The sequence below is a fragment of the Anser anser genome (assembly GCF_964211835.1).
Source record: "Anser anser genome assembly, chromosome: 3".
Classification (NCBI taxonomy): Eukaryota; Metazoa; Chordata; class Aves; order Anseriformes; family Anatidae; genus Anser; species Anser anser.
This window is the reverse complement of record NC_139722.1, coordinates 10,806,871-10,834,328: the sequence shown is the minus strand read 5'-3', so window position 1 is coordinate 10,834,328 and position 27,458 is coordinate 10,806,871. Positions and strand designations below refer to the sequence as shown.

Genomic DNA, 27,458 nt, shown 5'->3' with positions numbered 1-27,458 from the left:
TGCAGGCCCGGGTTCTGGAAAGCCTTTACTCATGCATTAAAAACTTACTGAAATAAATGAGATTTAAGCAAGAGCTTAATTGCTGCACTAAACAGAGTTGCCCTTTAGATCTCAAGAAATGTTAATTATATGTATTTCCTTCCCAAGATGTCTGTCTGTGAGGATAATTTCATAGTCTCCAAGGTACTCAAATACTTTACTGACAAGGCTTAGGCAGACAGAGCTATGAACTTCTGAGACCTCCGTTCTGCCACAAACAGTGCATTTATTTCCCTGAAATAACCTCCAGCTATTCCAGCAAGGCTACTGCTGAGTGCAGCACTGCTCCTCACGAGGAAGACAGCGGGCTTCAGCCTTAGGCTGCCAGCTAGTTGGTATCAACACTTCGCAGACAGCTCTGAAGACGTCCATCAAGCCGGCGTCACAGGCGCTGCAAGAGCATGCAGTGGGTGCTCCACCTCCTGCACCTGCATGGAAAAAAAGCCACATGCCCTTGATGGAACATAAACCCCTGCAATCAAATACCAGAGCTAGGTGGGGGAAAAGTCAGAGGAATGAGTTAGATGGATCAGATTCCTGCACGCCTTGAAGGTCACTCCATTCAGGGCCTGCTGGAGGGAAGGTGGGAGCAGCGTCGATCCTCCTTGGAGGGTGCCAAGCTACTAGTCTCCTGTCGATTAATCCTGGGGAGCGGGAGGCTGTGGAGAACACCCTGCCAATTGCAAATGTGGTGATGGGGCATTGGGGGCATATATACGCATCATTAGTCATCCACAAGAATTTTGTTTTTGTAACCTCTGCATTTTTATCTGTCACTTCTAGCAATAAATATGCACTCCCGCCAGTGATTTGACATTACACTTGCTTTGGATGGTTGCCTTTCCCAAATATTAATAGTAACTCATTGTGGACACAGCATTGGTATTTAGTTAGATCAGACCAGCTTCTTTTAAAAAACAACTTTTCGTATAAAGAGAACAGATGTTTTTAATTTACACAAAGAACAAAAACAAAGTTCTATTGTTCAGTTACAGTGAACACAAACATTACAGGCACACAGAAATTAACACCAATAGCACGTTAAATAAATGATAATAAAATTGAAAGCCCACCATTATACAGGTCTGCTTGTTTGTGCTTTTTCCACCACTTAAACAATTTAGTGGCATGCAATGATAGCAAGCGTTGTTTTTTGGAGTGCATACAAACTTAAGTGTGGCATGTTTTAAAGGTTAAAAATGACAAAAACACAAGGGCACTTTCTAAACACACATTATACAGACAATAATAATAGTAATAGTTTTATAATAACAAACGAGGAATGTAAACCCTCACAGTCCAGGGTATAAGCCAACTACTAGCTCATGGGGATAGGAAGAAATTACCTCTTTCAGCCGATTATTCTGTAATTGTTCCTTACAGGGTATTTTTCTGTCTGCAACATCTGCACACAACAGTAAGGCCTCAGCCTTATGCATGCATATGAAGCATTATGCATGCATATGAATAGAGATGGAGTCTTTTAGTTGCATCAATAAGGTTACCTTGAGGTACCATATGAAGTTAAACCAGAACTATGCTTATATGCTCTTTTTCCCCTGGGACTTAACAGTCCTTTGACTGCACTTACAAGCTCCTGGTGTATGCAAAGAGCATGCAGGGCAGAGCTTGGGCACACGTCCCTGCTCAGGTGGTCGAGCCCCTTCCAGAAGAGGAATCCTCCCCTGCAGGTGAAGGTCGCTGGCACCTCTCTGTGTCTCACAGAGGCACATCCTAAGAAAACACGTCTCGGCAATAAAGCTTAGCATCATTCCCATTTCTCATCCACTGAACCTGCAGCCTGGATACCTAATTCTCAGCTTACTACACGGCGCAGATCTTCCAATCAATAAAAAGATCTAGCGCCTCCTTCTTGAAGATTTTCCTTGTGTCTTTATTTGTTTATCAAGTCTTAGGTCACCCTTTTGGGCAGCTATTTCTAGGTTTAGAAAAACTGAAATAGCAATATTTCTGTCTTTATTTCAGATTTACCAGTCCTGCAGCTGCAAGGAGAGCAGGATCTCTTATCTTGGCTTCTCCCATCTCTAAAAAAAATATTCTGCTTTTGGTACATTAAAGCCAGACTTCACCCCTTTCTTTTCCCATTTATTGTTCATTGATTTCTTTTTGTCCTACAATGGGTCCCATTTTATTCCATTCTTCTCTCGAATATCAAACTATAAGGCTTACTTAAAATCATCATATGGGATCTAGTGGAAAAAAAACAAAACAAAACAAAACAAAACAAAAACTTCCATTTTAACCAGTTGGAAATAAAGCTATAATTGACTTTCATAAATGAAAAAGTGAAAAATGAAAAAGTCTCTTTCTGTAGCATTTAAGTAACCCAGGGATTTCCGTGCCACAGAACAACAGAAAGACAAACACTGTGACTCAAAGGTTTGGAGCCTTTTTCCACCACCAAAAGCAAGCCTTGCTGGGAGAGGTGCTATACGTATGCTGCTCCAAGTGGCCGTTTTTAAACTTTCAGTCACATCATATAATGCAAAACCCAGTTCCAAACCCATGCAAAAAAAAAAAAAAAATGGAGAGAAAAAAAAGAAAATATTACGTTCATACAGTACCTTTCAGCTCAAAAAAACCCAAGCCATGAATCATCTTATCCACCACAGAATGCCATCACCTCAACGTCAAAACACAGCAGCTGTTTATTACCCTACAAGAACATTATGATGGGTGCTCTTATTCAGCCAGAACAGCAAGGAAAACTGAGCAGACAAAATACAACCACCTGAAATGCACAAGTTTATTCTCCCTACCTTTATAACAAGTACCAGAGGGACTATAGGAACCACAAGCAGCCGATGCCTCCAGCCACCCAATGCTAACAATGCTTTCCGCAGCAGTTAAGTGATCTTTGCAAGCCAAGACCATTTGACCTGGACTTGCTTTGCTTTGCTTGGTTGACAACGAGGCCAACAGCTGGCTATCACACACTGACCGCAACTGCTATATCACATCCAAAGTCGTGTCTGCCATATTTAGAGCCATGAGTAATGCCAGAAACAAAGTAATCATGGTGGTCTGAGTTGTACAAGGTTGTACATGGAAATTCATCTCCCCACTGCTTGTACAAGGAGTGCATGCTAGTTGCTGTTGTGTACCTGTCCTGACGGCTGGCTGTTCATTAATAAATTGCAATCACGCTGTTTCAAACATGGCTCCCTCAGACCTTGACTCCCAGTATCTCGGAGAGATGCTACATGGCTCTTGGAAGTGGCTTATCAGAATTGGAACGGCTTGCTGTCCAAATACACTGAAGTTTTCACTCAAAAATCAAAATCTCATTGTTACACCACACTCATCACTGTGGTATCTGAGCACCGCCATTTCCAGCCGAATTCCAGCCACAGCTGGATTCAATGAAGAGTCACTCCGAGTCCGGGGACACAGAGTTACCGCAGGCGAGGATCATGCGGCGAGTTCTGTGTGGGCTCATAAGAAGTTTGTTGCAGAAGTTGGACCTCAGCTCCTGCCGAATGGGAAAGGGTCTTGTGACCAACAGACAAGAATTGGGAGATTTCTCAAGCCCCGGGGCTGTGCTCCAGAGCACTTATATAAGTGTGCCGTCGGTCCCTGCTGTATAAAGTGAGCGTGCCTATTGCAGGATGGTTTTATGGGTTCTGCCATTGCTGCAGAGATCTTCTGAGCAAGGGGGACCGAGGAGAAAATGAGACAGACTGCACTATGTCTGTGAGTGGACGTGCTCACTGGCTTTTGTTGACCCCAAAGCAGTGTGGGGGGTCAATCTTGTTTCTACTGCCTGGCTCTGCTCACACGTCAGTGGTTGGGTAACACCCCAAAATGGGGACCAAAGAGATTGAACTCTGGGTTCCAGTGGATGAAATGTCATCCTGAATGTCCTGTACCTCTCACTCCACCTTACCTCGTCAGTGCCACACAAGGTGTGCTTGTGGCTCACCAGGCCTCTCAGCCTTTCTGTTCCCCTGGGGCACTGCCAGTCACAGGCCGCAGCTCCCACCAGCTGCAATGGCTTCCTCTTCCCAGGCAGCACGTTGGGCCATGTACAGACCTGCACATGGTCTGACCGATCCAGTGATATTGGAGCACTTCTAAAAACAAGATGCTTTCACCAAAACACCCTCCAATAATCAAACAAATCAAAGGGCGAGCTAACTGGATCCATAAAAGTGAAATGTGTAGCTGCCAAAGAACTGCTGTTATCTCTGGCATGGCTGGGTCATTGGGACATGTTACAGAAACAAAAATGTGTTTCCTGTATAGACCCAATTAAAATACCTCCAGGGAAATGTTTCATGTGCACTTGAGACCTGAAGCCAAAGCTACCCCACTGGCTTACAGGGAATGAGATTGCTTCCCAGGGGCTGATGGAAAGTTCGGAGCACCCCTGCTGCACTCAGTAAAATCAGGCTCAGCAGCTGCTTCTGACCTTGCAAATACCTGGCAGGAGGGTGTTCTGCCCTCCCAGGGGCTGAGCGAGAGGGACGCTGCCTCCCACTGCCGAGAGCTCAGATAACGTTGGAGGGCACTGCAGGACTCAGCCCAGGCTTCCCATGCGACCAAAGCCACTGGCCTCTCCTGATCCACACGTGGGGCCTGGAGAAGAAAGAGCAAATTCTCCATTGTGAAAGGTCAGCTGTACATTTCCTCCTGAGTCTGACTGAGTTCCACAGCTGGGTGAGCTTTACTTCAAAGTCGGGAGGACTTCACTGCCCATGCACAGGTCCCTGGGGACAGATGGAGTCTGTGGCTTACTCGCTATGCAGGTAACGAGACCTCGGTTGCTGCTTCTTTCATTTTCCATCCTGATCTTTTTTCTTCTTTGTTCACCCCATCATCCATACGTGTGTTTATGCTGCAGGATCTGGATTCTTTTCTTGCTGTTCTGGCTGGGACAAGGAAGGCAGATGGCTCCCCCAGGTTGGTGAAACGTGATAAAAGTATACTGGGAGAGGCAAGGATGAGAACTTGTTATTTTGCTTGTAATGAGACGTGCCTCTTCGCTGCCCTACAGTCCCACTGGCTTATGTGCTCTGTATGTGCTCTCGCCAGGTTTTGTACAGAGCAGTTGCCACTCCAGGATTTTTTGGATGAAACTGAATAAACTCTTGCTCCAGGGAAAGTTCTTCCAGCTGGAAATCAATGGTGAGTCACAAGTGTCTGCCCCGAGCACCATGAAGGTTGGGGAATCACCTACATGACCACCATGAAGGTTGGGGAATCACCTACATGACCACGGTGTGTGTGATCTGGATGCTGTTATCTACATGATAATTGGTCACTTACCCCAAAGAACCAGCAGAACATCTTTGCTGCCTACATCCAGACTCTTGCAGCTCAGTTTGGCCAGTATCCCTACCGATGAGCAAAGCTTGTGTCTACAGCCACAGTCCCCTTTGCTTCTTATGTCTAATGTGCCAGGGGAGAGGAGAAAGGATGGTCTTGTAAGGAAGGGCTGACATTTGGCTTTCATTGTACCAAAAACAACACTCTGGAGGCTGGTTAATACCCATAGAATACACTCTCAATGAGTGCTGAACAAGTTGCTTCAGCAATTAAAGGACTTTTTATTTTTTCTTTTTTTATTTAACATCACGATAGTAGCAAAATGCCCTATATCAGATTGAACAAAGGGTCTCCATTTTGCTGAGAAAAACAAAAACCTATTTAACCAAAATGAAAAACAGCAAATGTTCACATCAAATTGAACAAAGTATGTGATTTGACCCCAAAACAGATTTCTTTCTGTTGAGATCAGTCCACTTTTTTCTGGGTTTCATTTTTTTTTTTAATTGATTTGGAGGCAGAACTGAAAAGTCAAGTACAGCAAGGGTGTGGAGAGAAGTGATAGCTTTTATGAGAGCAACTGATATTGCTGGAAAAAGCAGACAAGCCTTCAGGCACAAAAAGGTTGTTTGTTTCTTCCAGCTCTATCAGTTGGTCTCATAAAAGCTATTCTCTCTTCTTCCAAAATTCCTCTCACTTATCTGCTTAGTCTATCCTGGCTGCAAGAATACATCTACTGAAACAGCAGTTATTAGTACTGTTCGACATATAAAGATGACAGATAAATCTTGAAATTACAAAGGCAGCTAGTTAAACCCTATCTGTTTGTACAGATTCTTGTGTCTAACCCAAGACCAAAATAGCTCCTTAATCAGAAGAGCAGATAATTAACAGAATATGATGTTATTAATTCTACCAGCACCAAGAGCTGAGCACAGCCATCTCCCAATGTGCCTGTTACTTGGCTCCCCCATAGGCCTAACAGCACATAGCACCCTGCCAAGATGAGCAAACCTGACCAATTTGTGGAATTGCCCGTCCAAAATTAATCCTTTGATCAGAGTGAGCAGCAGATTACCACAACTTGAGGATTTTTAGAAATGGATGGCCCATAATTCTTTTTTTAGAGAGTAAGATCAGGGGAGGAGACACATGTGATGCCTCGGAGGAACTCTCTGTAACAGTACTTCGAGGTGGCTGTGGCACAAGCTCCTGGACACAGTGAAATGGGCATTAAAGTGAACGTGATGTGGGTGAGCTTGAGACATGCCAGACTATCACATGCACTCTAACACATACCAGCACAGGTTCGCCAGCTCCTTAACAACACGTGTTGTTGGAGAACACCCAACCCAGCTGGACCTCTTTTCTGATGAGAGCAAGGTGAGGAGGCCTCAGTACTGCTCTGCACACCGACTTGCCCCAAGCTGTCCATCCCACACACCGTTCCTCAATGCCCTGTTTCTGCAGATCCTTATGCCGGCCCCGTTCTGCTGGATGAGAAACTGGCATCTCGCTGTGGCTATGTCCTGTCAGAAGATGTGTGGGGCAACCCCGTCTTCCGTGCGTCAGTGCTTGGCTGCCACGTGGTCAATGAGGTAAGACCTAGAAATGGCCCCAAATCCACATCGGATGGTACAGCTCCTCCAACAAGGCCAGACTGAGATATTAGATGGCAGTCCAATGGCATGCTTTGAGAACCCAAGAAACAGTGAACTTGAGTTAGCGTCGATGGTGTGTAGAAACAAATAGGCAATGGCTCTTCGGTATGTGGTTTGTTCAGTGTGACTGACATGGGATTTCCTCTCTCCATGAAATGACACTTAGCCTAATGCTGCTGACTAGCTGCCAGCTCTCAAGCATATCCTTATTGCTGCTGCTTTGCCAGAGAGTTTCTTGAAAGCCTCTCTGGAAAGAAGTAGGCATCTGCTTGAAAAAGCAACATTTGCAGTGTGATTCTGGCAGATCTTTTCCTGGCTTAATTTGTGTGGTAATGTTCCTGTTAACACATGCCTAGGAACGTAGATCACACACATCTATTAGACCCAAATTTGCCTCATGTAACTTTAGCCATCTGAAAGATAATGTCTAGTCTAAACTGGTTGTTTATGCTTCCACAATAGTCAATGGAGAGAAACAGGCATCTACCGGAAGGTGATTCACTCCTTCCTAAAATACGTGTAAAAGTTTAGCCTGGATTTCTAATTTCTAAATGTTAGTTGAGATGAAATGAACCTAGAAACAGAACATATCAGGGCAGAACCATCATCTGTTGTCCATGTTTAGTCTGGTTGATCCTGGAAGCCCCACAGAAAAAAAAAAAGAAAAAAAAAAAAGGTGAAGCTGTATGGGCAAATCTTATGCTGACATGAACCTGGGGGAGTACACAGTGTTGTGCAATGACCAGACCAGACATTTCTCTGGAAAAGTTTTGCCTTTGCTTTTCTGTAAATAAAAACACTTCTATGTCAGATAGGAGCACAGTCCATGGCTTCACATTTGGCTCCTGTAGAGCTGAAGGACCAAGAGGAGCTCTTAATGGAACCAGTCAAGATGGACACTAAACAGCATTTGTAAGACAGATCTGAACTACCTACATCAAACCAAAGACTCTGGTCCTATGCCTCCATGAAGAGGCACACAGCAGTCATGAACGGGAAAAACATGTAACACATAGTGAGGAAGGTCAGATAATGGTATCTTCCCCTGGTTATCTGCACCTTAATACCGTGGCAAGAACATTGCACAGATTTGACCTGAGACAAAGGCTCTAAGTACTGAGACAATGTCTCTGGCTCAGAAAGCCCTTGTGCACAAACCACTTAAGACAGGCTCATATTTTGGAGGAACTTTCACAACAACTTTGTTCTCATCCTTGTAAACATGCCCTCAGTGCTCCTCCAACCACTTTATCCTCCTCCAAATCCTCTTGGAAACAGGACACTGGGCTGGATGGTCCTGTGCAGCTGCTCCTGGCTGTGTATGAGCTGGACCTTCCAAAGGATCTGCTGAATCTCCTATTTTCCTTCCCAGGCAGATGAGCTGTTTTCACTGACTGTGAACATCAAGGTCTCCTCATTTGCAAGCATGAGGGCAGCTGTGACCTACACCTACCCTATGTACTGCTCTTACTCCTCCTGGGCTCCAAGAGAAATTGTGTGTGAAGAAAACTACATGGAGGTAAAAGTTTTCCCACTGAAGGCTAAGCTCCATCTAAGCTCCCTGCCAAGCACAGCAACCTTCACAAACTCCCATCAGAAGCTGTTTTTACACCGTGTACTATGTGTGCATGCAGCTATTCAGCACAGGGTGCAACTGTAGATGTTTGTTAATAGTATACATACCTGTCACGGGTATTTTGCAAGCAGTGAAATTCAGTTAAGTGTACAGATGCTGTAAGTCAAGCCACTGCAAGCAAATCAGCAGACAGGCAGACCAGCAGCCAACCTGTTTAGCTCAGGAGAATACCTCTATGTTATGAAGTTCTGCAGCACTCACAAGAGTGTTATCCTTCTATTTGAAATAATAAAACCTGGAGCTGGCAGAGCTGCAACCCTGCAGCATCAGACAACTCAGAGGAGTGAGATAGAACCTGCCTCCCACTGGGTGGTACTAGTTGCATGCTCAACCTGCTGCCAGTAGATATGGAGATCCTACATTTTAGGGTATCTAACCTGCATGGGAAGAGGGAACCAGTTCTGTTAAAGCAGATATCCTGCTTCCCTATACCTTCTGTAGAGATACCTGAATGCCCCTGAAAGTCTCCAGAGCATGATCTAGTCTACAGCTTCCCAGATATGAAACAGGACCTTTGATTTACCCCATCAAACACAAAGACATTCCCTCTTCTGTACATGCACTGCTACAGATGCCATGGCTTTAACCTCCAGTGTAAGGTCACAGAACTCACCGCAGTGAAGAACCTGTTTGGAAACACTTTAATTACTTCCAGTGAATGCAACTTGCTAAATCCCAACAGACGCTGGAGAAGAAAGGAAAGACATCTCTCTGCTCCCCGTGCCTGTAATAAAGCTGAAGATTTCTCTGTTCCCAAACAATCTCATCTGTGTTTCCAGGTGTCCGTGAAGACTGATGTCCCTGCAGTTTCAAATGACTACACCGTCGCATGGATGTCAGCCCTTCCAGAGGTATGAAGGAGAGTCTTTCCTAGCAGCTCCCAGCCTTCTTGCTAACCTCATGAGTCATTCTTGGGGAATAGCTCCATCTCTGTCATAAAAGGGATACAGAAAAGTTGTCATCGAGTACTGAAAAACCTCTCCAGTTTTCTTAGAGCTCTAGACTGCAGAAAGACATTTAGGTGGGAGAGTAGAGCCATATGCTTCTTATGTTGGTGGAAGCTGAGTACAAAACCAGCAAAGGTAGGTGGTTCTTCTCACAATGGGTAGTGAATCTGTCAAATGTCTTGTCAAAAATGTGGCTGCTAAAATCTTGCATGGTCCCAAGGTTAGTCTGGAAAAGTTCACAGAAGAGAAATCCATGCAAAATACAAAGAAGCTACAGATCACTTAGGAGTCTCTGAGCTGAACATTATTTGAGGCTAGAGGGGAAATACATATGCTTAGGGAAAATGCATATGCTTGTCCTATTTTTCTCATGTCTTTCCCATGTTTAGTCTCATGTTATGTTTCTTCTTATGCCCATTTTTCCTTTTGGTTATCCAGTCATATAGTTATCATTTGAGAAGAAGACTGTTCTAGACCTGTACAGACATTTCTCTCATCTTATCTTTGACACAGTATGGCTCCATATCATAAAAGGTGGTCTGTCATTTGGCCACTGGACTGTTCCAGATATTGACAGACACAATCATTTTATTAACTGTATAGGTGTTTTGTCCAAGGGGATTTGATCAAGACCACCAATCTAAGTTTCTTCCAGGGCAATTATAAGGCTATCTCTAAAAAAGCTTTAAAAAGCTATAGGATTCCTTAGGTTTTTTTATATATTAATGGTGTTTCTTGCCTGGGTGGACTATTAGTGTCCAGTGCGACTCCACCTACTATAGATCCTAGTAGGAAAACAGATGTTACAACATCACAGCTTTTTCAGGGTTTTTGGTAGTCTTTGGTCTGATGCAGCTCATCTCTCTCTTGCAGACTCAAAATGTTGCATACCAGCTATGGCAACTGATGTTTGTTTCTCCATCAGGGAGAAAGAGAATAATGGTAAGCGATGCAGCAAAACTGGGCTACAGCTTCAATAACACGCTGTACCGCGTGTACCTCCGTGCGCCCTACCACAGCAATGAGTCTGACATCAGCATGGTAAGTTGTTGTTCTCAATTGGACACAAAACTGTGCTGCTTCCACTACCTCCCTAGAACATCAGTTCTCCTTTTTTTTTCTGCATCCCAAAAGGTCAGTGGTGTAAATATGAACTTGGTCACTTCCACTTCCATGTACAGGCAGCGGTGGCTGCTTATGCTGATTGACACGACTGTCTCCTGTCCTCTTGGTAAGGACTTCTTCCTTGTTCATCAAAAATAACTACCTATTCCTACTAGGAGCTAGTAGGAAACACAGTCTCCCCATTTCCCTGTGACCTACTCTGTAAGAGTTTTACAAGCTGCTCTCCAAGCAGCACGAGCTAACAGCCCATGTCTTTAGTGCCAGACAAACATGTTCCTTGCTGTGACACTACATTACTTGTGTTCATGGTGCAGTCGTGCCTTTCTGTGCTTTCTCAAACCCCCAAGTTACATGCAGGGAACTGGAGACAGGTAACACTGCTGCAGAAGGGCCAGGGAGCTTCCCCTGGTCTAACCCCACCGCCTTGGCTCTCTACTGTCACATAACTCAATCCAGGGGTGCAGCTCTGTATCCTTGGGATTCACCTAGTCCTCTTCTGTGGAGATGTGGAGCTAGCCTGGCTTTTTGCAGAAAAAAAAAAAAAATCTCAGATCAATTTGAACAATTAATTTCATCAATTAATTTGATCAATTGATGAGGAAGGAGGAGGTCATAAGCTGTCACAATCTTGAAACCGATATTTCAAGGAAAAAATTCCAAATAAGTGGCTCCATGTCTCATTCCTTTGCCAACAAGGCAAAATTCCTAGGACCAGAAAGACAATACAATAGGTAAGGGGGAGCACAGCTGTCAGTACTTCTGAATATATTAATTACTCGTGTGAAACTGGTGATTCAAGCCTACTTTGAGTGTCAGGGTTCCTGTGAGAGAACAGCCGTTAGTTGGTTAATACCCTACACGGTGTTTCATTAGTGAAAGCTGTAGAGGTACCGTGGTGGAAAGGAGTCAGGGAAAGAACCATTGCAGAGTGAATTCATGGGGAACTCCAACTGCCCGGTGGCCTTCTGGGACTGTCTGTCTAACTCAACAGATGGTACCAGTTTCACTGATACTACGCTAACATGGACTGTGCCGAGTGTTATCCCAACATTAGTGCTTCAAGAATCCACCTTTTTGTCAAAAAACATTGTAATGGGAGTCGATGGCCAAGTCATAGTAAACCCAGAGGAGAACAACTACTTACTGGAGCACAACAAGACACACATTGGAATAACTATCCCTATTGGAGCAGAAGGAGGCAAACTAAAGGTTAGTATGAACCTGTTTCTGACTAACATATTTTAAGGGATGCAGCATGGAATGTGTCTCCAAACAATGTTCAAAATAGTGATTAATGTTTAAAATTCTTAAATACGAGAAATATCAGAAGACCTAAATGCTCCCTTCTCTGTATCTCAAAAGCACTTATGCAGAAATTAAGTATCTTTGATTACAAAACATGCTAGATGCAAGAGACTGTTTTGTTTTGTTTCTTGATAATCTATACTAACTACATTAATAAGTTAGGAGGGAAGGGATTCCTGGGCACCGCTGATCAATCATGCATGCTCTTACATTATGAAACAGGTCCTGGCATACATCTGGCCTGGGTCAATGAGCAACTTCCCAGACAATTTCCATGCAGACAGTATGAGTTAGTAAGGGACAGGGTTTACTTCCAGAATATAGTTTGGGCACAGCCACCTGCTTTCGACACAGTATAATCTATGTCAATCTATATTTTACAAGCACAGGGACAATGTCCAAGGAAATGTTCAAGTAGAAGGGAGCTGTCAGGATTCATGGAAGGTTCTTTACCAGTTACAGTTACGAAAGTGACACTGATGTGACTTTGACTTGTCCCCTTCAGAAGTTCACTTTTTGGTACACCAGTGGGCACTTACATCACCGTGTGTGCAGTAACACCAGACACACACAGTCTGAAGAACGGCTGGAAGCACTGACAAACTTTCCAGGTGAACTGAGACAGAATGAGAGACGTGACTGGTAGCCCAGCGACTGCAAAAAAACACATGCAAATACGGTTACTTACTAAACTTACTGAGGACCTCCCAAACCCAACACCTCCTTACTGAAAATCTCAGCAGTATCTGAGATTTTACATGGACCAGACAAATGGATCAGGCAGAGAAACAAACAAGCTCCCCACCTAGCAAAATCCATCCCAAATTGTCCTAAAATACCATTTGCTCTTTCTAGTGTACGAATTTTAACCTTATTCACTTGTTCCTCCATCGAGACACTGAGTTTTAAAGCTTAACACAAATTTTACCTCCTAGAGCTCTGTATCTTGTGGTGTATATGGAATCATTTACAGTATTGATTTGTTCTTGGAGCACACATGGACAGATGCAGACTGGCAAACCACTAAGTATACTGTCGTCAAATCCATCACTACCCCTTTCATGCCACAAATACCAACTGTTATCAACAGTAAGTCATTCTTCTCATTGACTTTTCCCAGTCTCTTCCTTGTGCTGCAATATACCCTGGTCCATTTTTACCTCTGCCATACACCTTCATTCACCAAAATGTTCTCAACTCTCACTTCCAATTTTCTAGCCAAAGTCAAGTTTCAAGGTATTATAAAACAAAACAAATGTTTAGCATGAATGGATGTGCTATTTATTACCTGTCTTTACGAGATAAAATTAAAATTATGAGTTGCTGATAAGAACAGGAACATTTCTGTCACTCTAGCCACCATATTTTTCCAGTGAGCACTGAGACCTAGAATAAAGATGCTGCATTATGCAGTTATCACACTGTCTAAGGACAGTGTCAATCGATGGCATTTTCTCCCCAAACCACAGAATCACAGAATCATCTAGGTTGGAAGAGGCCTCCAAGATCACCGAGTCCAACCTCTGACCAACTTGCATTTGTTATCTGGGAGCATACTGAAATCACTGTGCCAAACAGTTGTGCAGTAATATTTTTTGTTTGTTTTCTTTTAATGATGTTTTCCAATGCATTAAGATACTAGTCATCTTTGGAGCTATCTGGATAAATGATACAGAAGAAAAAAAATGGATCCTCTTAGCATATGTTATCATAGTTTTCTCACATTTTATGTGGCTGAACTAGATTCTAGATTTCATTAAAATCACTGCACATCATAGTGTACCTCTAGAAAGTTACTGAACCCACTTTCTCTGAAGTTGTATGTATTTGTTGTTAATCTCCTGCAGCTTGAAGCAATTCTCATGTACTCAGAGTATTTCAGATCTGACTAGAACACAAACAGTCATTAATCAGAGCCATTAAAGAGATGGCTGTTGGCGAAGTTTCCTGGAACATGAATGGGAGGCCACCCCAACTGCCTTAGTTACTTGATCCACATCAGCAGTAATTTGATGTTCTCTCCCTACAGATACTCTGCCAGAGGAAAGGATATTTAATATTGCATTTGGACACTTTCTTCCTGATGTCTCCCTGGTGTCAATCACAATAGGAAATGTGCCATTTACCCTCAGAGAAGCACAGCACCGTGGGTATAAGATTTATGAAACTTCTTTTTCGAATGGAACGAAAGGATTTATCCTGGAAGTCTCTTTTGATGATCCATATGTTCTAAAGGAGGTAAGATACAGCAGGCCACTTGAGCAGCTGAGTGGAGGAGGTAGAGTAGTCCCTTTTCAGAACATGTGCCTGGCTTTTATTAACCAACAACTGTTCCTCAATCATAAAGGTGTCAATTAGTCTGAACTCATCTTAATTAAGATTAGAGGTTTGTATGTCCCCACCTTGCTCTCAGCTAGGCCTCTAGGAGAATTGCAGCATCCAGTGTTATAAGATAGTATGAAGTATGACTTCCTTTAGTCTCTGTCAGCATGGCTAATTTTCAAGAGCAACGCCCAGCAGGAAGAGGTTTGTCAAATCTCTGTTAAATGTTGTCCCTTGAAACAGAAGAGCCTTGTAAAAATAAATCAGTTACTTCAATCCTGCAAACAGCAGTTACCATCATCCAGTAATTCCTGAACCTACTGTTTATGCAGAGCCATTTGACCACTGGCACGGGCCAGGCACCTCACAAGCAGGTACAGGCCGACTCAGGTTATTCTGAACATATTTTGCTAAGCTTCAGACCCTTTTCAATCTAAATATTTGTAAAAAGTATAAACTCGCGGAGGAAATTCAGCCTCTCATTTTAGCAGGAGGGCACTTAACTGCAAGTCCTCTAACCTCTGTTTCAACTAAATCACACAGAGCTTCAATGCTATTTTCTGTTACAAGGAACAACACTGTGAACACACAGGATCAGGACTTGCACAAATAATTTTCAGACAGCAGTCAAACCACAATTAAATTGCATTAAGGATCAAAGCAAGCCAAAAATATTCAGCAAAGCTAAGTATTTCTTTCAGGTTACATACCAAGTTTTGCTTTGAGAGCACTTTTACTGAAGTAAATAAGGATACTGAGAGATGTCTTGTAGCATCTCATACCTTCTGTCTTACTTATTACTCCTTCTTCTGGGTTCAGACCACACTCTGAGCAAATAAGAATAAAGATATGGATCCAGACCTCCCTCTTCGGGCTCTTTCACCAGCGGACTACAGAGGAAACAACACCGTGTTCACTTCTGCCTCCATTTTCTGAACAGGCACTACATTCTCCACATTTATGTTTTGCCAAAAGAGCTGTTGAATCCAGTCCAGCTTTCTGAGTAGTTTTAGGCCAACTGAAGCGATGTTTTTGGAGACAGAGTTATTTGCTAGGGAGCAGAGGGTGCTGGAATAATTATTTAGTGCTGCTCAGGATATACATTCCTGTCTGTGCTGGAATCCTTTGCTACTGCAGCCTTACATTTTCTCTCTCTTTCAGTATGTGAACAGAAATGAAACAAAATATACCCTCCTTGTTAACTACACCCTAAGTGTGGGTCCGGAGACGGTGCTCTATTACCATTCTGCAGAGGTGGAATGCGTGATTGCTGATATTGGTAAGCTTTGCCCCGATATTAACTGTTTTGCATCAACTGCATGGATCAGATTTTCATTGAATTCAGTGAGAATGGAGTTAGGCAGAGGATGAGAGCTTTTGGGAAAACCCCACCCTTCGATAGTTCATTATTGGTAACATAGCCAACTTGCTGCTTTTCTGATGGCAGCTCTTCTGCATACTGGCAAGACAGTCTGCCCTCGAGATACTGAGAGCAATAAAAACTAGTGTGTAAAAGAAGTTGGCTAGCAAACTCAGTGAACAAGATGCCTCATAACTTGAACATATATCTACTGGCAAAACTTTCAGACATTGCTACGAGTTTCAGTTTGTCCTCAAATGCAATTCTGCCTCCGCGTCCAGGGCAAAACTCAACTGACTCAAATCACTGTGAACTCCAAAGATAGCATTTCTATAAAGAGAAAATTAGCTGCTAAGAGCTGCACTTAACAGGTTATTGAAACTGGCACGAGGTCCAGTTGGTATTTCCTCAAAGTTCGTAGATTTTGGATGCCACGAAGGTGACAGAGACTGCTCACTGTCCTGTTTTTATCTTGGAAGTAGCTCTGGGTTCAACCCAAAGGAGGCTGACAAAAAAAAAAAAAAATTACATGTGTAGTTCAGCTTGCATTACAGAAACAAGGAGCAAACTTGGAAGCAAGCTGACAGGCCACTGAGCACAGGCGGTGCCAGTACACGCATAGCGGCACTGCTGTGGTGCCAGTGCAACATTTACCCATGATGGAAACCCATGCCTGAGCCAAACTCTCACTCATTGCTAACTCCTCATCCCACCTTCTTGCCACAGAAATACCAGAAGCAACTGGCTACTGCGATGAAGAAAACCTGTACCTAGCCATTCCCGTTTTTGGCCTGCACCAGTACTGGAACCTGTATCTTGGTGCCAAGCTTCTGAACCGGCACACGGCGCTCACAAATGGGTACCTTGCAGCTAGCAACTCTACCCACCTGGTCCTGCAAATACCTCTCTTTGCTGTGGGAGTTACCTATGAGGTACATGAACTGCATAACAGCCTTCTTTAAAGCACATAGGACTATGCTTATAAAGGCACAGCCCTGCAGTCAGTTTGTAGTGCTGCAGTATTACGTGTGCTGGAAAACCTCTAGAGGGAATGACTCTAAGCCAGTGCAAGAAGGACAAGACGTAACAGACACAGACCCTTCTGGTAATGTCATATATTATGTAATCTGCAGTGCTGAGTTGTCTCTAAAAGATACGCACCAAGTCTTCAACAACGAATTCCTCTGTATTTTTAGTAAGATGAGGCAAAATGTCCCAAACTGAGCCAGAAACAGTATTTCAATATAGCTTTTATGAAAGAAACTCTTTTAAAGGAACGTTTTGTAGAAATGTTAAATTACAGCAGGGAAAATTGATGTGGTAATAAATATCTGAAGCATTCTACAATAATCAGCCAGAATTTATCTCTCTGTGACAGTAACCAATTAATTTGTACCAGAAAACTCCTGTTCCCGTGCTGCATGAGGTTTGAGTCATTACATTGACTTAACTCTCGTGACTTGTTGGTGTTCAAGTGGCACAAGCTGAAGAGCAGAATTTTGTACATATTGATCATGTGCCTTAACAGGAGATCTCTTCCAACCCCTCCTTCACAGGAAGTGTCCTTTCAGAAAATTAAAGCAAGGTTCGATGTTGCCCTAAGGAAAGTGAGAACTATGGAGACCTTGCAGATATTCTCCGTTAGCTGCAATTTTAATTCCTCGGCATTTATAAGTAAGTTGTACAAAGGATCAATCAACAAAAAGATCGTAAGTCTTCCCATGAGTTTATAACCAACTCTCTGATTTCCTCAGTATGCCACCCAGATGGTACTATAATGATATCTGCCCAAATGAAGACAGTTCCTGCCATTGATATGAGTAAAACCAAACTAAGGGATAGCTCATGCAAGCCTAAAGAGTATAACAAAGGACATGCCTTCTTCATGTTCCACGTCACCACCTGTGGCACTTCAGTAAGGGTAAGCCCACGGTCAGAGCAAATACATCTGCTGGAAGTCTCTGTCTCTCCTGCATTTCCTCTTTTGTTGCCCTGCCCCCAGCTCCTGAGAAGATTCAGTTTTTAATGAGCTTCCCATATGCACAGTTTGAAGGTGATCACATTGTTTACGAAAATGAAATCTCTTATGAGAAAGAGACTCTTCCAGGCCAGAGCCAGCCGAAAATCACAAGAGATCCAGACTACAGGTAGGATCAGCTACTGCTCACTGACAACGCTTACTTTGGTGCTGGAAGGTGAACACAAAAATTACCCTTTTTCCAATTATAGATTAACAGTCTCGTGCTACTACCGAGCAAAAGAGACAGTGATGCTAGGTGCCTTCGTTAGTGAGCCATCCACATCGCGTCCCTTTGGCTCCGGTACAATGGTGCCAAGATCAAATACTGCAGGTAGGCAATTCTCTTCCTTCATTTCAAGACTCCTGTGACTCTTTCAGTTGTAAGCTGCCTCCTACTAAGGAACCTCACTGACATTTCCTTTTCTGCAGTATACAGAAGGATAAGAAAAGCCCTGAATGTAGTTTCAAGAGTGTCCAAAAGTAAGTGTCTTTCAAATAAAATCATAAAATTTCCAAACATGCTTTGATTTAAATAAAATTTTAACCAACAACAAAATGCCGTGATGTTTTCTCGAGATGAATCTTTCATGGATTTCTATGAGCCCAACGAGGCAATACTCAAGCGACCCGTGGAGTCTGTGTTTCTCGAGGTGGAGCTGAAAGATGAGAGCCCTAACGCTGAGTTATACCTGGATAACTGCTGGGTGACAGGGTCTCTGGACTTCAACAGCGCCCCAAGATGGAACATCACCGTGGATGGGCAAGTAGTTATTGAACATCCTATATGTTTATCAGAGAAACACTGATTTCTTCTAGAACTTTTGTTCTGTTCTCTCAAATAGGTGTAAGATTAACAGCAGTGAGTATGTTGCGGAGTTCTGCTTAGTAGCTGCTAGCCCCAGAGTGAGACATCCTTCTCATTTTAAAAGGCTAGCAGTGAGGACCCTGGCACGTCAACTGGGACAGGTAAGATTAACTGAAAGGCTCACCCAGCATTTATGGACCCTACCCTGTATACTTCTTAAACTCACTTAAAAAAAACAGCCAATGTAAACACCTCACAGACTTAAGACCTAGCCAGCGTCCAGCCCAAGTAGCCTGTCTGGTGTGCAGCTTTAATTTAGTTCTCTTCTCAGATCTACTCTGTAATACGATTTCAGTGACTTGAAAGCGGACTGGCTGGAGGAAACAAAATGAAATTTTGGTATATAAACATGATTTTATATGGTGTTTCTGACTTTTTATAGGGGCATATTCATAGCACTTCAACTCAAAATGTCTAGAACAGAAAAGTCAACTTATGCACCATAGCATCCTCATGAAGTTCAGCTCTGTTGTCTCCCATCTGCCCAGCCACTCAGCCATGTCTTCAGACACCAGCCCAGTGGGCAGGGAAACAAAGGCATGTGGGTCCGGCCTTACATTTTTGAGGTTCTGTCTTCCTTTAACAGGTCTGAGAAGAGCAAAGAAAACCCATAAAAGTTACCTGAGGGTGCTCTGCTCTTGGTGCACCCGGTTGAGTCAATTCTAGCACACGTACTGATACAAGCCATGGCAGTACCCCTGCCCAGGCAGCTTAAGCAACCACGATTTTTTGACTTGGCCTTTCATAAGCAGTTCAACTTGTGAACTTGCTAGAAATGAATATGATGCAATTCTGGCATGTGCTACTTCCTAAATGGGCAGCTGCATCTAGCACGAGATTGAGTTTCTGTCTAGCTTTGATACACAGCCTCGCTGCAGCTTGTGAGGTTTTCGCTTCTCCTGTCTCAGCCTCTCAATTACCAAACTGCCTGAGGGCTTCTTTGACACCAAAGTCGAAATTCAAGGCAGGTCCAGCTAGAATGTGCCATATGCAAGCATTCAGCCAGGCCTGAGTCTAATCAGCTGCAACTTCTGCAAAAGGGAACAAAAGACAAAACTTTGCTCTGCAAAGGGGGATTTGATATGGACCAAGTGGTACTCTCCTTCTTCTCAGGTGTATGTGCACTGTTTGGTGGCAGTCTGCTCTCCTGGCAGCCCCTGCAGAGGACAGTGCAGCCCAAGCAAGGAGAGGAACGGTAAGTGCTCAGGAGAAGAGGAGCCACTGCAAAGTACTGGCCAGATGTCTTTAAGAGATTTAGGACCCCTGGTTTTGGCATCTAAAATGCCTTGAAAGCAGACCTGGTAACGTTACCTTTAGCTCTTACTTTAATACATTAACACTTAAAGTGCAACTTTTACGTGTTCTTGAAAAACTACAGATACACCGTGTGTCATTCTCGTCCTTTCCAGATCACCGTTCAGCCAGCCTCCAGGGTTACGTACTTGCTGGACCAGTCCAGATTGTCGATCCAGACCTAAGATGAAGGACATAAACTGAGTTTGGTAAGAACTCCAGGCACCGTGAATTCACCTAGACAGGTCACCATGCTTTGTGGCACAACCGATACATAGCCTGTCCTTTGAGACCTTAGGTTCTGGGACAGTCTCCATTTTGATCTCCCATCTTCTCCATTTTGATCTCTTATCTTTTCAAAAGCATTTAGGGGCAGAGGCAAGAACTAGGGAACAGGCAGGGTTTGCAGTCTCCTGGTCTAAGCTTGACCGCTAGGAGAGGGAAGGAGGAGAGCTACCTGCCAAGTCAAACACAGGTGGTATGGCTCTGGAGAAGGTGCCAGCAGTGGAGCAGTGCAAGCTGGAGTTGGGCTATAGAAGGCAGTCTTGGAAACTTGGAAGGTGTTATTTCATCGGGTTTTCAACTGGACTGCCCCCAGCAGTCATCACGATTCAGCTGAAAGAAAATGGATCCAAAAGTTTAGAAACAAACACAAATTGCTGTCATATCCCAAATTCTTTCCAAGGGTCCAAATCCCCCAGCCTGTTAGGGTTTATCCTTGTAGCTTCATCCGTCTTTCGAGGACCAGAGCTATTCAGCTGTGTACTCCAGCCTCACTCCTCTCTTCACCGTCTGTGTCCCCAACAGCACCTGAAGGCTCTGCTGTGCTGGCTGCTTTATAAATGTGCAGCTAGACATAGGAATTACCTCTTACAGTGATCACTAGGATTATCTTGCTTGAAGTGAAAAGTCCAGACTGTGGGACTCAAGACAGCTCTACAACACTGGAAAGTGCGAGGGTCTGCCAACAGGATTAGCCGATGTTGTAACCTGTTGCCTTTCTGAAGTGGCTACACAAGAAAACTTGCCAGAAAATAACCCAAAGCTTCAAAATAACACTTCTTGTTTCTTCCAGCTGTTGAAATACGGACTTGCAGATCACTAAAATTATTCCAATCCTGATTATGGCTGCTTCTTGTAATACTTCATAAAGTGACTGCCAATCCCCCCATATGAATGTAAAGTGCAAATCTGAAAAGTCAAATAAAAATACATACAAAGCAATGTAAGCGCAGAACATCTCCTTGCTAGCCTGCAACAGCAACCATCTGGTGTACTAACACTGGCTCCAAAATGTCAAGCAATCTGCTACTTAGGGCCTCTTCCACATGCAACACAATGTCATACTCGTACATTTTTTCTCCATTGGTGCAGAATTTTTATTAAAACATTGCATTGACCTGAGCTTCTTGGAAACCTGTTAGTTCTCTGCTTTCTTCTCACCTGCCCGTGTTTGGAAAAAGCCTAACTCTACAAAATGGGAGAAGACAGATGCCCTAACATCAGTAAAATGAACAATTCACCTGATATATATTTTTGTGTGTGTTCACAGAAAACATCTTGTTTAAGAGAATAAAAATTAGAGGGGTTACTTTCCAGAGGTGAAGGGCAAACCAGATACATGACCACCTGTAAATCACTCTTGGGATGTGCCTATGCCAACTGAAGGTGTGACTGCAGCGTCTGTCAGTGTCCAGCAGCATTGAAGACGGGGCAATTGCACCCATGCTAATTCAGGCTAACGCCCCACATGTGTGCTGTGTCCGGTGGGTTTGCACAGCTCGTGCAGCCTGAGTTTAGATTGCACAGACTGATTAGTTCCCAAAATCTGCAGTCATGCCTGTGATTGCTGAATACATGTAGTCTTAAAGCTGTATGTACTGAAGGACTAAGTGTTGCTGAGAGGAGCCGGGCGGTGCTGAGCTCCCAGGACCCGACACAGCAGCCCGATGCCCTCCTCTCCGCTGTATGAGCAGTGCGCTCTGCTGTCCGGAGCCAGCACTGCACAGCCCAGCAAGCGCACCGCTCCCGCTTGTTTTCCAAGGAAACGCTTTCCCCGGTTTTGGTGCTAACAGTAACACACCCACTGCTTTCTGTTAACCTAAAAAGCGTTTTGAAACCTGTAAACTGGGATGAAGGCTAAATACTGATGACTAAATCCAAACTCTCCTTTTCCCAGTCCTCACGGGACACTGTCGTATTTGACACAGATGCGTATCCGGTCGCTGTTGCATCACTGAAGTTCACTCACTTTGCATCTTGCAGAGATTTCCCAAAAACTCCTCTGCAGCAAGCGGAATATCCCAGATCTTTCCCTGTCGCCCTGGGAAGCCAGGAAGGGGTCCAGCAGGGTTCCCTACCCGCCCACCCACCACCTGACAGATGGGGAGACAATTCCCTCCTGGCAGGTTGGGTGGCGAAGGGAGGAGGTGAGGCACACCTGCACTGCCATTTCCACAAGCATTTCAGGCTCCCACATTCTCGCAGATCGGCCAGAGAAATTCCATGTGCTTGACTGCCTCCTCCTAGCTTGGTTGCTCTTCTTAGCGTACAAACTCTTTTACAGTCAGAGTGCATCTTTCCCACACTAGGATTTAGTCACGCTATTGCACGGCGCATTGTTTTACGCCTAGGTTATCCCGAGCTCACTCCCTCTCCTCAGGCACTGAAGATGGACCTTCAGCATCTAACTCCTAGTTGCTGGTTTTCAAGCCTATGGACTTGAACTATTTCCTGAGCTAAGCCCTCAAAAACTATTTTTTCACGCCATTCTGGTTGAGCAAGCTTTCATTATTCAACTAGTGTGGAGAAAAGGCATTAGGGAGGTGCGAAACACGTTAAATGTGCAGTAACACGCACACAGGAGCAACAACACAAGCCTGGAAAGCAATGATTAGTTTTTCTCATAGGAAAAAATTGCAGCCCTCACTGTAACAGCCAAGATTTTCAGCTTTTTAATGCTGACTTACCTCTGCTGTCCACGCAGAGGTAAAGCACGTGAAAAACGAAATGTATTTCTTGCCCCTTGACAACCTAGCCCCTTCCCCTCAACGTGCCACCACTTCCCTTTCATAATGACTCTCCTTTTCTCCATGCTGCACCTCACAAGCTAACCGTATCTGAAACGCTTCTCAGACTGTTTTGTGCCCTGCTTTTGGCCTGTTAGCCTGGGCTGTGGTCATCTTTTCCTACTTGTCTGCAGAAGCAAGGGAAAGGCCTTGCACCACTACAAAACAGGCAAGATTTGTGACTCCTCCAGTGTAGCACGAGAAGGAAAAATAGGGTGCTAGGAAAAAGCACAGGATGATGATGCTATTCTTTCCCACATTCTCCAAGCAAGTAAGATCTTAGAGGCTGTTCCAGGTGCTGAAGGAAAAAAACAGTCTGTAACACATCAAGGAAACCAAGTCATTTTTTTAAGCTTAGAGATAACTTCTCACCCAGTGATTTGCTATTTGTTGCTAAATTAATCTCAACCATGAGGAAGAAACTAAATGAAGGGGCTGCCAGTGAAGGCTGTGTAAAGGAAAGAGATGATGCTTTGGGAGAGCAGGTTTATAGGTAGGAAACCTTGCACAAGAGGCTGTGAATTATTCATGTCTGAAACATCTCTGGCCAGAATGAAGAGCCAGTCAATATAAATAAGCAGCAGCTTCCCGCTGGACCTACCAGTACTGTGCCACAGCCGTGACTCACGATCACTTCGCAAGGGTGATGGAGTGGGCAGCCAGGAGTGACCCAGACACTACAGAGGTTTGCAATTTTCAAGCAGGCAGCCCCTAAAGCCTGGTGAAGGTGTAAAGCCGCAGTACCTCTGTATTGTGAAGCATCCAAAGCACACAGCCCACACTTCTTTTACAAGCTTTCTCTCAATTTCATATGGAACATTATATAAAAAAAAAATTTACAGCTCTCAATTAGACTTTTAATTCTTAAAATATTATGAACAAGAAACTTCGCAGGTCAAGGAGAGTCACTAAACACATCAAGTTTTCTGGTATTGATAATGTTTTGTGATACCCCTTCAGCTGTCCTGAGCAACAGACCACCACACAGGACTATTTAATAATTTTGGAATGAAAACCCTGATTAACCTTAAATGTGAAGGAAAGACAGCGAGCCAAGTGCATGCCTGTGAAGGGGAAAATGTGTGTGAGAATCTTTGTGGCTGAAACCACCTTGAAAGAATTCCAAGTTATGCCAAAATGTACCACAACAGTTCATCCTTTAACCAGACAAATGAGGAAAACTGTGGAGAATCTGCTACATAATTGCTCCCAGTTCAGTGAAATATTTCTGTGACAATAGTGGATAAATTAGAAGTAATTGAGCAACATTCACAAAGAAACACAAGGTAGGAAGTATAAGGGATACTACTACTAGCATCCTTGATTTGTTTTCCAAAATATGTATTTGCTGTTAATTTTCTGATTTTTATCTGTATCCTCAGTGTACTGTGCAGAACCACGTGACCTCTCTCAGAGAAAAACTTCAAGGATCATATTCAACTGTCTATGTTGTGTTTTAAGTTCATTTTCATGGCCAGGTATATCAAGAACAGGTTTAGTCTTAAACCTCAAGCTCACCTTCTCACCATCAAACAAGAGCTGGTATGGTTTTGGTTTTGAGACTGAGGTGGCGTGAAAAATGCAAATCCTTAAATGTTATTTTGGAGACAGAGCATCGAGATATAACAATGGAAGATGAGCACGTACTTCGTATACCCGGAGAAATCCAAAATTCATCTTTGTAAAACCTGGTCATAAATGTCTCAGAACCTACTTTCCAAATGTTTCCATCATCAACTATGCAAGCTCCTGGATCACACGTGGAGAAAGCCACCATAAGCAGCAGAGTTGTCATCAGCACCATTTGTTAAAAATATATATATATAGCCTAATGCTAACTGGGGCAATCCAAGACTATTTCTTTTATTAAAACTTTTATTTCCATGTTCCTTATAAATCATTTTTAGATTTCAGCAACCATCTTTCATCCATGCAAAAAATGAATCTTCCGGGATATTCATAGCCAGTTGAATCAGACAGCTTTCACATTGTGTATTTTGTGCCATCGGCCTTTTTAATAAAAAGGAGAAGGCCATAATTCCTGTTGTGAACAGCTCAACTGCATTCTTTACCAATAAGGTCTTTACAGATATCGAGATAAAAATACGTAATTGTTTTATTCATTCAGTTATTAATTTCTGACTGTTCAATACCTTTACAATGGGATTACAAAAAACAGGTACGTCCTGTTCATACCTGTTTAGGTACTCCTTAAACTACCTCTAGGAGTCAATGAATTTAAAAAGGATGGAATTCTTGCACCGCATTCCTCATGTAAGGTACAGCTGCTGTCACCTAAAAAGGTCTCTTTGTAAAGATTTTTTTTTCTTAATGCAGGAACACTCTGAAGTGAAAAGAAAATAATTTACCATCGCATTTCAAGGATAACACCTTGTAATTAACAACTGCACACTTTTAGCTTAAATCAAACTTACATTTAAATCTGGACAAACACTAAGATCATCATTATTAAATCACAGTGTCTTTCACAAATGCCAGTCTTAAGTACTTAAATGTTTTAATTTGATTTTTCTCCATAAAGAACGTTTAAATCAATCTGTGAAAGAGTACAGAAACACAGCTTTAATGAGAGAACTACAGATTTCATTAGCTGTTACTGACCTTCCAACAGCTTTTTATGAACAGCTTCTTTACAAATTGACAAGTATCTCGCATGGATCTAAAATTAGGCAACTTCAGCACTGACAATATAAAAATATATTTATATTTTGCAATTATAATACATTTTTAACTTATTTACCCAAGAATGAGGTTTCTTCAGTAGGGTATAACAGACGTAAGTGTTCTTGTTTCATCCATCAATGACAAAAAATCACATCAGTGTTCAGTAAAACATTTTCACACCATTAGCTGCATTTTCAATAACCTCGCTTTTGTTTTTCTTCTTTGTCAAGAATAGCCTGTTTTAGACTTAGTGCAGCATCTTCAAACTGAGGGTTTAACTCTAAAACTTTCCTGAAATCTTTTATGGCCTCATCAAAGCATCCTGTCCCAAAGAAAAGAAAAAAGAATTACCTTTCTGTTAACTACTCACTCATAAAACAAAACAGAAGAAGGGCTCTTAATGCTTTTGCTAACAATGCATCAACTGTACCTAATGGATGCACTACATTTGGATGTTCCAGCGGTCCAAGCAGGAGCCAAAGGTCTTCAGAGCAAAAGCCCAAGTGCCTATTTCTCAACCTAAAATGGGCTTAAGGATTAATTTAGGCAGTTTATTCCAAGAGAAAGAGCCACAAGGCCCACGCTCAGGCAGCTAATAGCCAGGCTGTGTTAATACTGGAACACTGGCACACTGCTTCCCAGCCAAGGCCAGGCTCCATCCTCCCTGAGTTCCCTCTGGTCCTGAAGTTTCTAGATCCTGACCATGCAATGGCCAGGCTCCAACAAAAAAGACAGGGGTGTAAATTTTCTTACAGCATATTTAAAATTGAGGGGCATCAATTCCCCCCAATGACAGCTGACTGACAGCCCTCTGCAAATTGAGAAGGGTGCACTTGCTATGATTGTACCAACTCAAGATATGTTTTAGGTTTAATAGAAATGTTTGGAATTGACTGGCTAATGACCACTAATGCAGGTTTTCCAAAAAATTAAACTAAAACCGCATCTTTCTCTGATGGTTCCCTGAATAGTGTAACTTTAGCTGATGCAAAAACTATGTGTGAGCATACGGAGGAGACTTCCAGCTAACATTCCCTGCTATGACTGGAGAGAAAGCAGGTGCCTCTGCACCCCTCCTGGTGTGACACCCGTCCCCAGACGGTGCCAGGAGCTGCCTGTAAAACGGAGGGATGCACTTTGAACAGCCTTCGGAGAACCTGGCCAGCCACCAGCCAGCACTGTCCGCACCCTGTTCCCTCCCGCAGCCCGTGCCAGGGCCGAGCCGCGCTCTCGGGGCCGTGTCGCCCTGCCCTGCCCCGGGTCAGCCCGGCCGGGTTATGCCGTACCCAGGCGGTAGAGCACCAGGCCCCTGTTGTAGTAGGGCACCTCGAAGCCGGGCTGGCTCTCGATGGCGGCCGCGTAGTCCTCCATGGCGGCGGCGAACTCCACCCGCAGGTACTTGATGTGCCCGCGGTTGTTGAAGGCGGTGGCGAGGTCTCGGCTGGCGCTGCTCGGGGGGGGAGAGAGGCAGAGAAGCCGTGAGGCGTGTGGCGTGTGTCGTGTGTCCCCCCCCCAAAAAAAAGAAACCCACCCCCATTGCCCCTGAGGGGCAGCCCGGGCGCAGCAGGCGATGTAGCGGCCGTACAGCTCCTCGGCCGCCGCCAGCTGCTGCGCCGCCAGCTCCGTGTGCGCCGCCGCCAGCAGCGCCGCCGCCGCCTCCCGCTGCATGGCCGAGGGGCCGCGGGGCCCGAGGCCGCCTCCGGGGCTGCCGGGGCCGGCCGGGAGCCGAGCGGCGCTGAGGGGGGACGGAGGGAGGGAAGGGGAGGGCCGGGGATGGCGGCCCCGCGGCGCTGAGGGGAGGAGGAGCCCGGCCGGCAGCCGGCGGAAGGAGCCGCGCCCGCGT

General features: G+C 44.0%; 2 protein-coding genes across 7 annotated transcripts; one reads left to right on the top strand and one right to left on the bottom strand.

Annotated features, from left to right (window-relative positions):
- The first annotated feature begins 551 nt into the window (after positions 1-551).
- On the top strand, positions 552-25,473 carry LOC310897546 (uncharacterized protein). Of its 3 annotated transcripts, none has more exons than XM_083831259.1 (22): positions 552-4,808; positions 4,904-4,962; positions 5,095-5,187; positions 6,799-6,926; positions 8,362-8,508; positions 9,405-9,476; positions 10,446-10,803; positions 11,689-11,906; positions 12,938-13,091; positions 14,032-14,240; positions 15,486-15,603; positions 16,411-16,616; positions 17,241-17,358; positions 17,439-17,605; positions 17,731-17,831; positions 17,914-18,035; positions 18,134-18,184; positions 18,281-18,464; positions 18,547-18,670; positions 19,683-19,764; positions 19,979-20,071; positions 20,670-25,473. In XM_083831259.1, exons 1-21 carry the CDS (start codon positions 4,780-4,782, stop codon positions 20,050-20,052), a joined length of 2,814 nt encoding a protein of 937 aa, XP_083687385.1. In that variant the 5' UTR covers positions 552-4,779; the 3' UTR covers positions 20,053-20,071; positions 20,670-25,473. The 3 variants fall into 3 exon arrangements, with proteins under 3 accessions (XP_083687385.1, XP_083687384.1, XP_083687383.1); XM_083831258.1 differs by having other exon boundaries at positions 552-4,962; positions 10,446-10,613; positions 10,707-10,803; XM_083831257.1 differs by having other exon boundaries at positions 552-4,962.
- Positions 25,029-27,412, bottom strand: TTC32 (tetratricopeptide repeat domain 32). Of its 4 annotated transcripts, none has more exons than XM_083831266.1 (3): positions 27,147-27,412; positions 26,902-27,065; positions 25,029-25,937 (listed from the first exon to the last, which is right to left on the bottom strand). In XM_083831266.1, exons 1-3 carry the CDS (start codon positions 27,281-27,283, stop codon positions 25,810-25,812), a joined length of 429 nt encoding a protein of 142 aa, XP_083687392.1. In that variant the 5' UTR covers positions 27,284-27,412; the 3' UTR covers positions 25,029-25,809. The 4 variants fall into 4 exon arrangements, with proteins under 4 accessions (XP_083687392.1, XP_083687393.1, XP_083687394.1 ...); XM_083831267.1 differs by having other exon boundaries at positions 26,902-27,062; XM_083831268.1 differs by having other exon boundaries at positions 27,156-27,412.
- Positions 27,413-27,458: the final 46 nt, after the last annotated feature.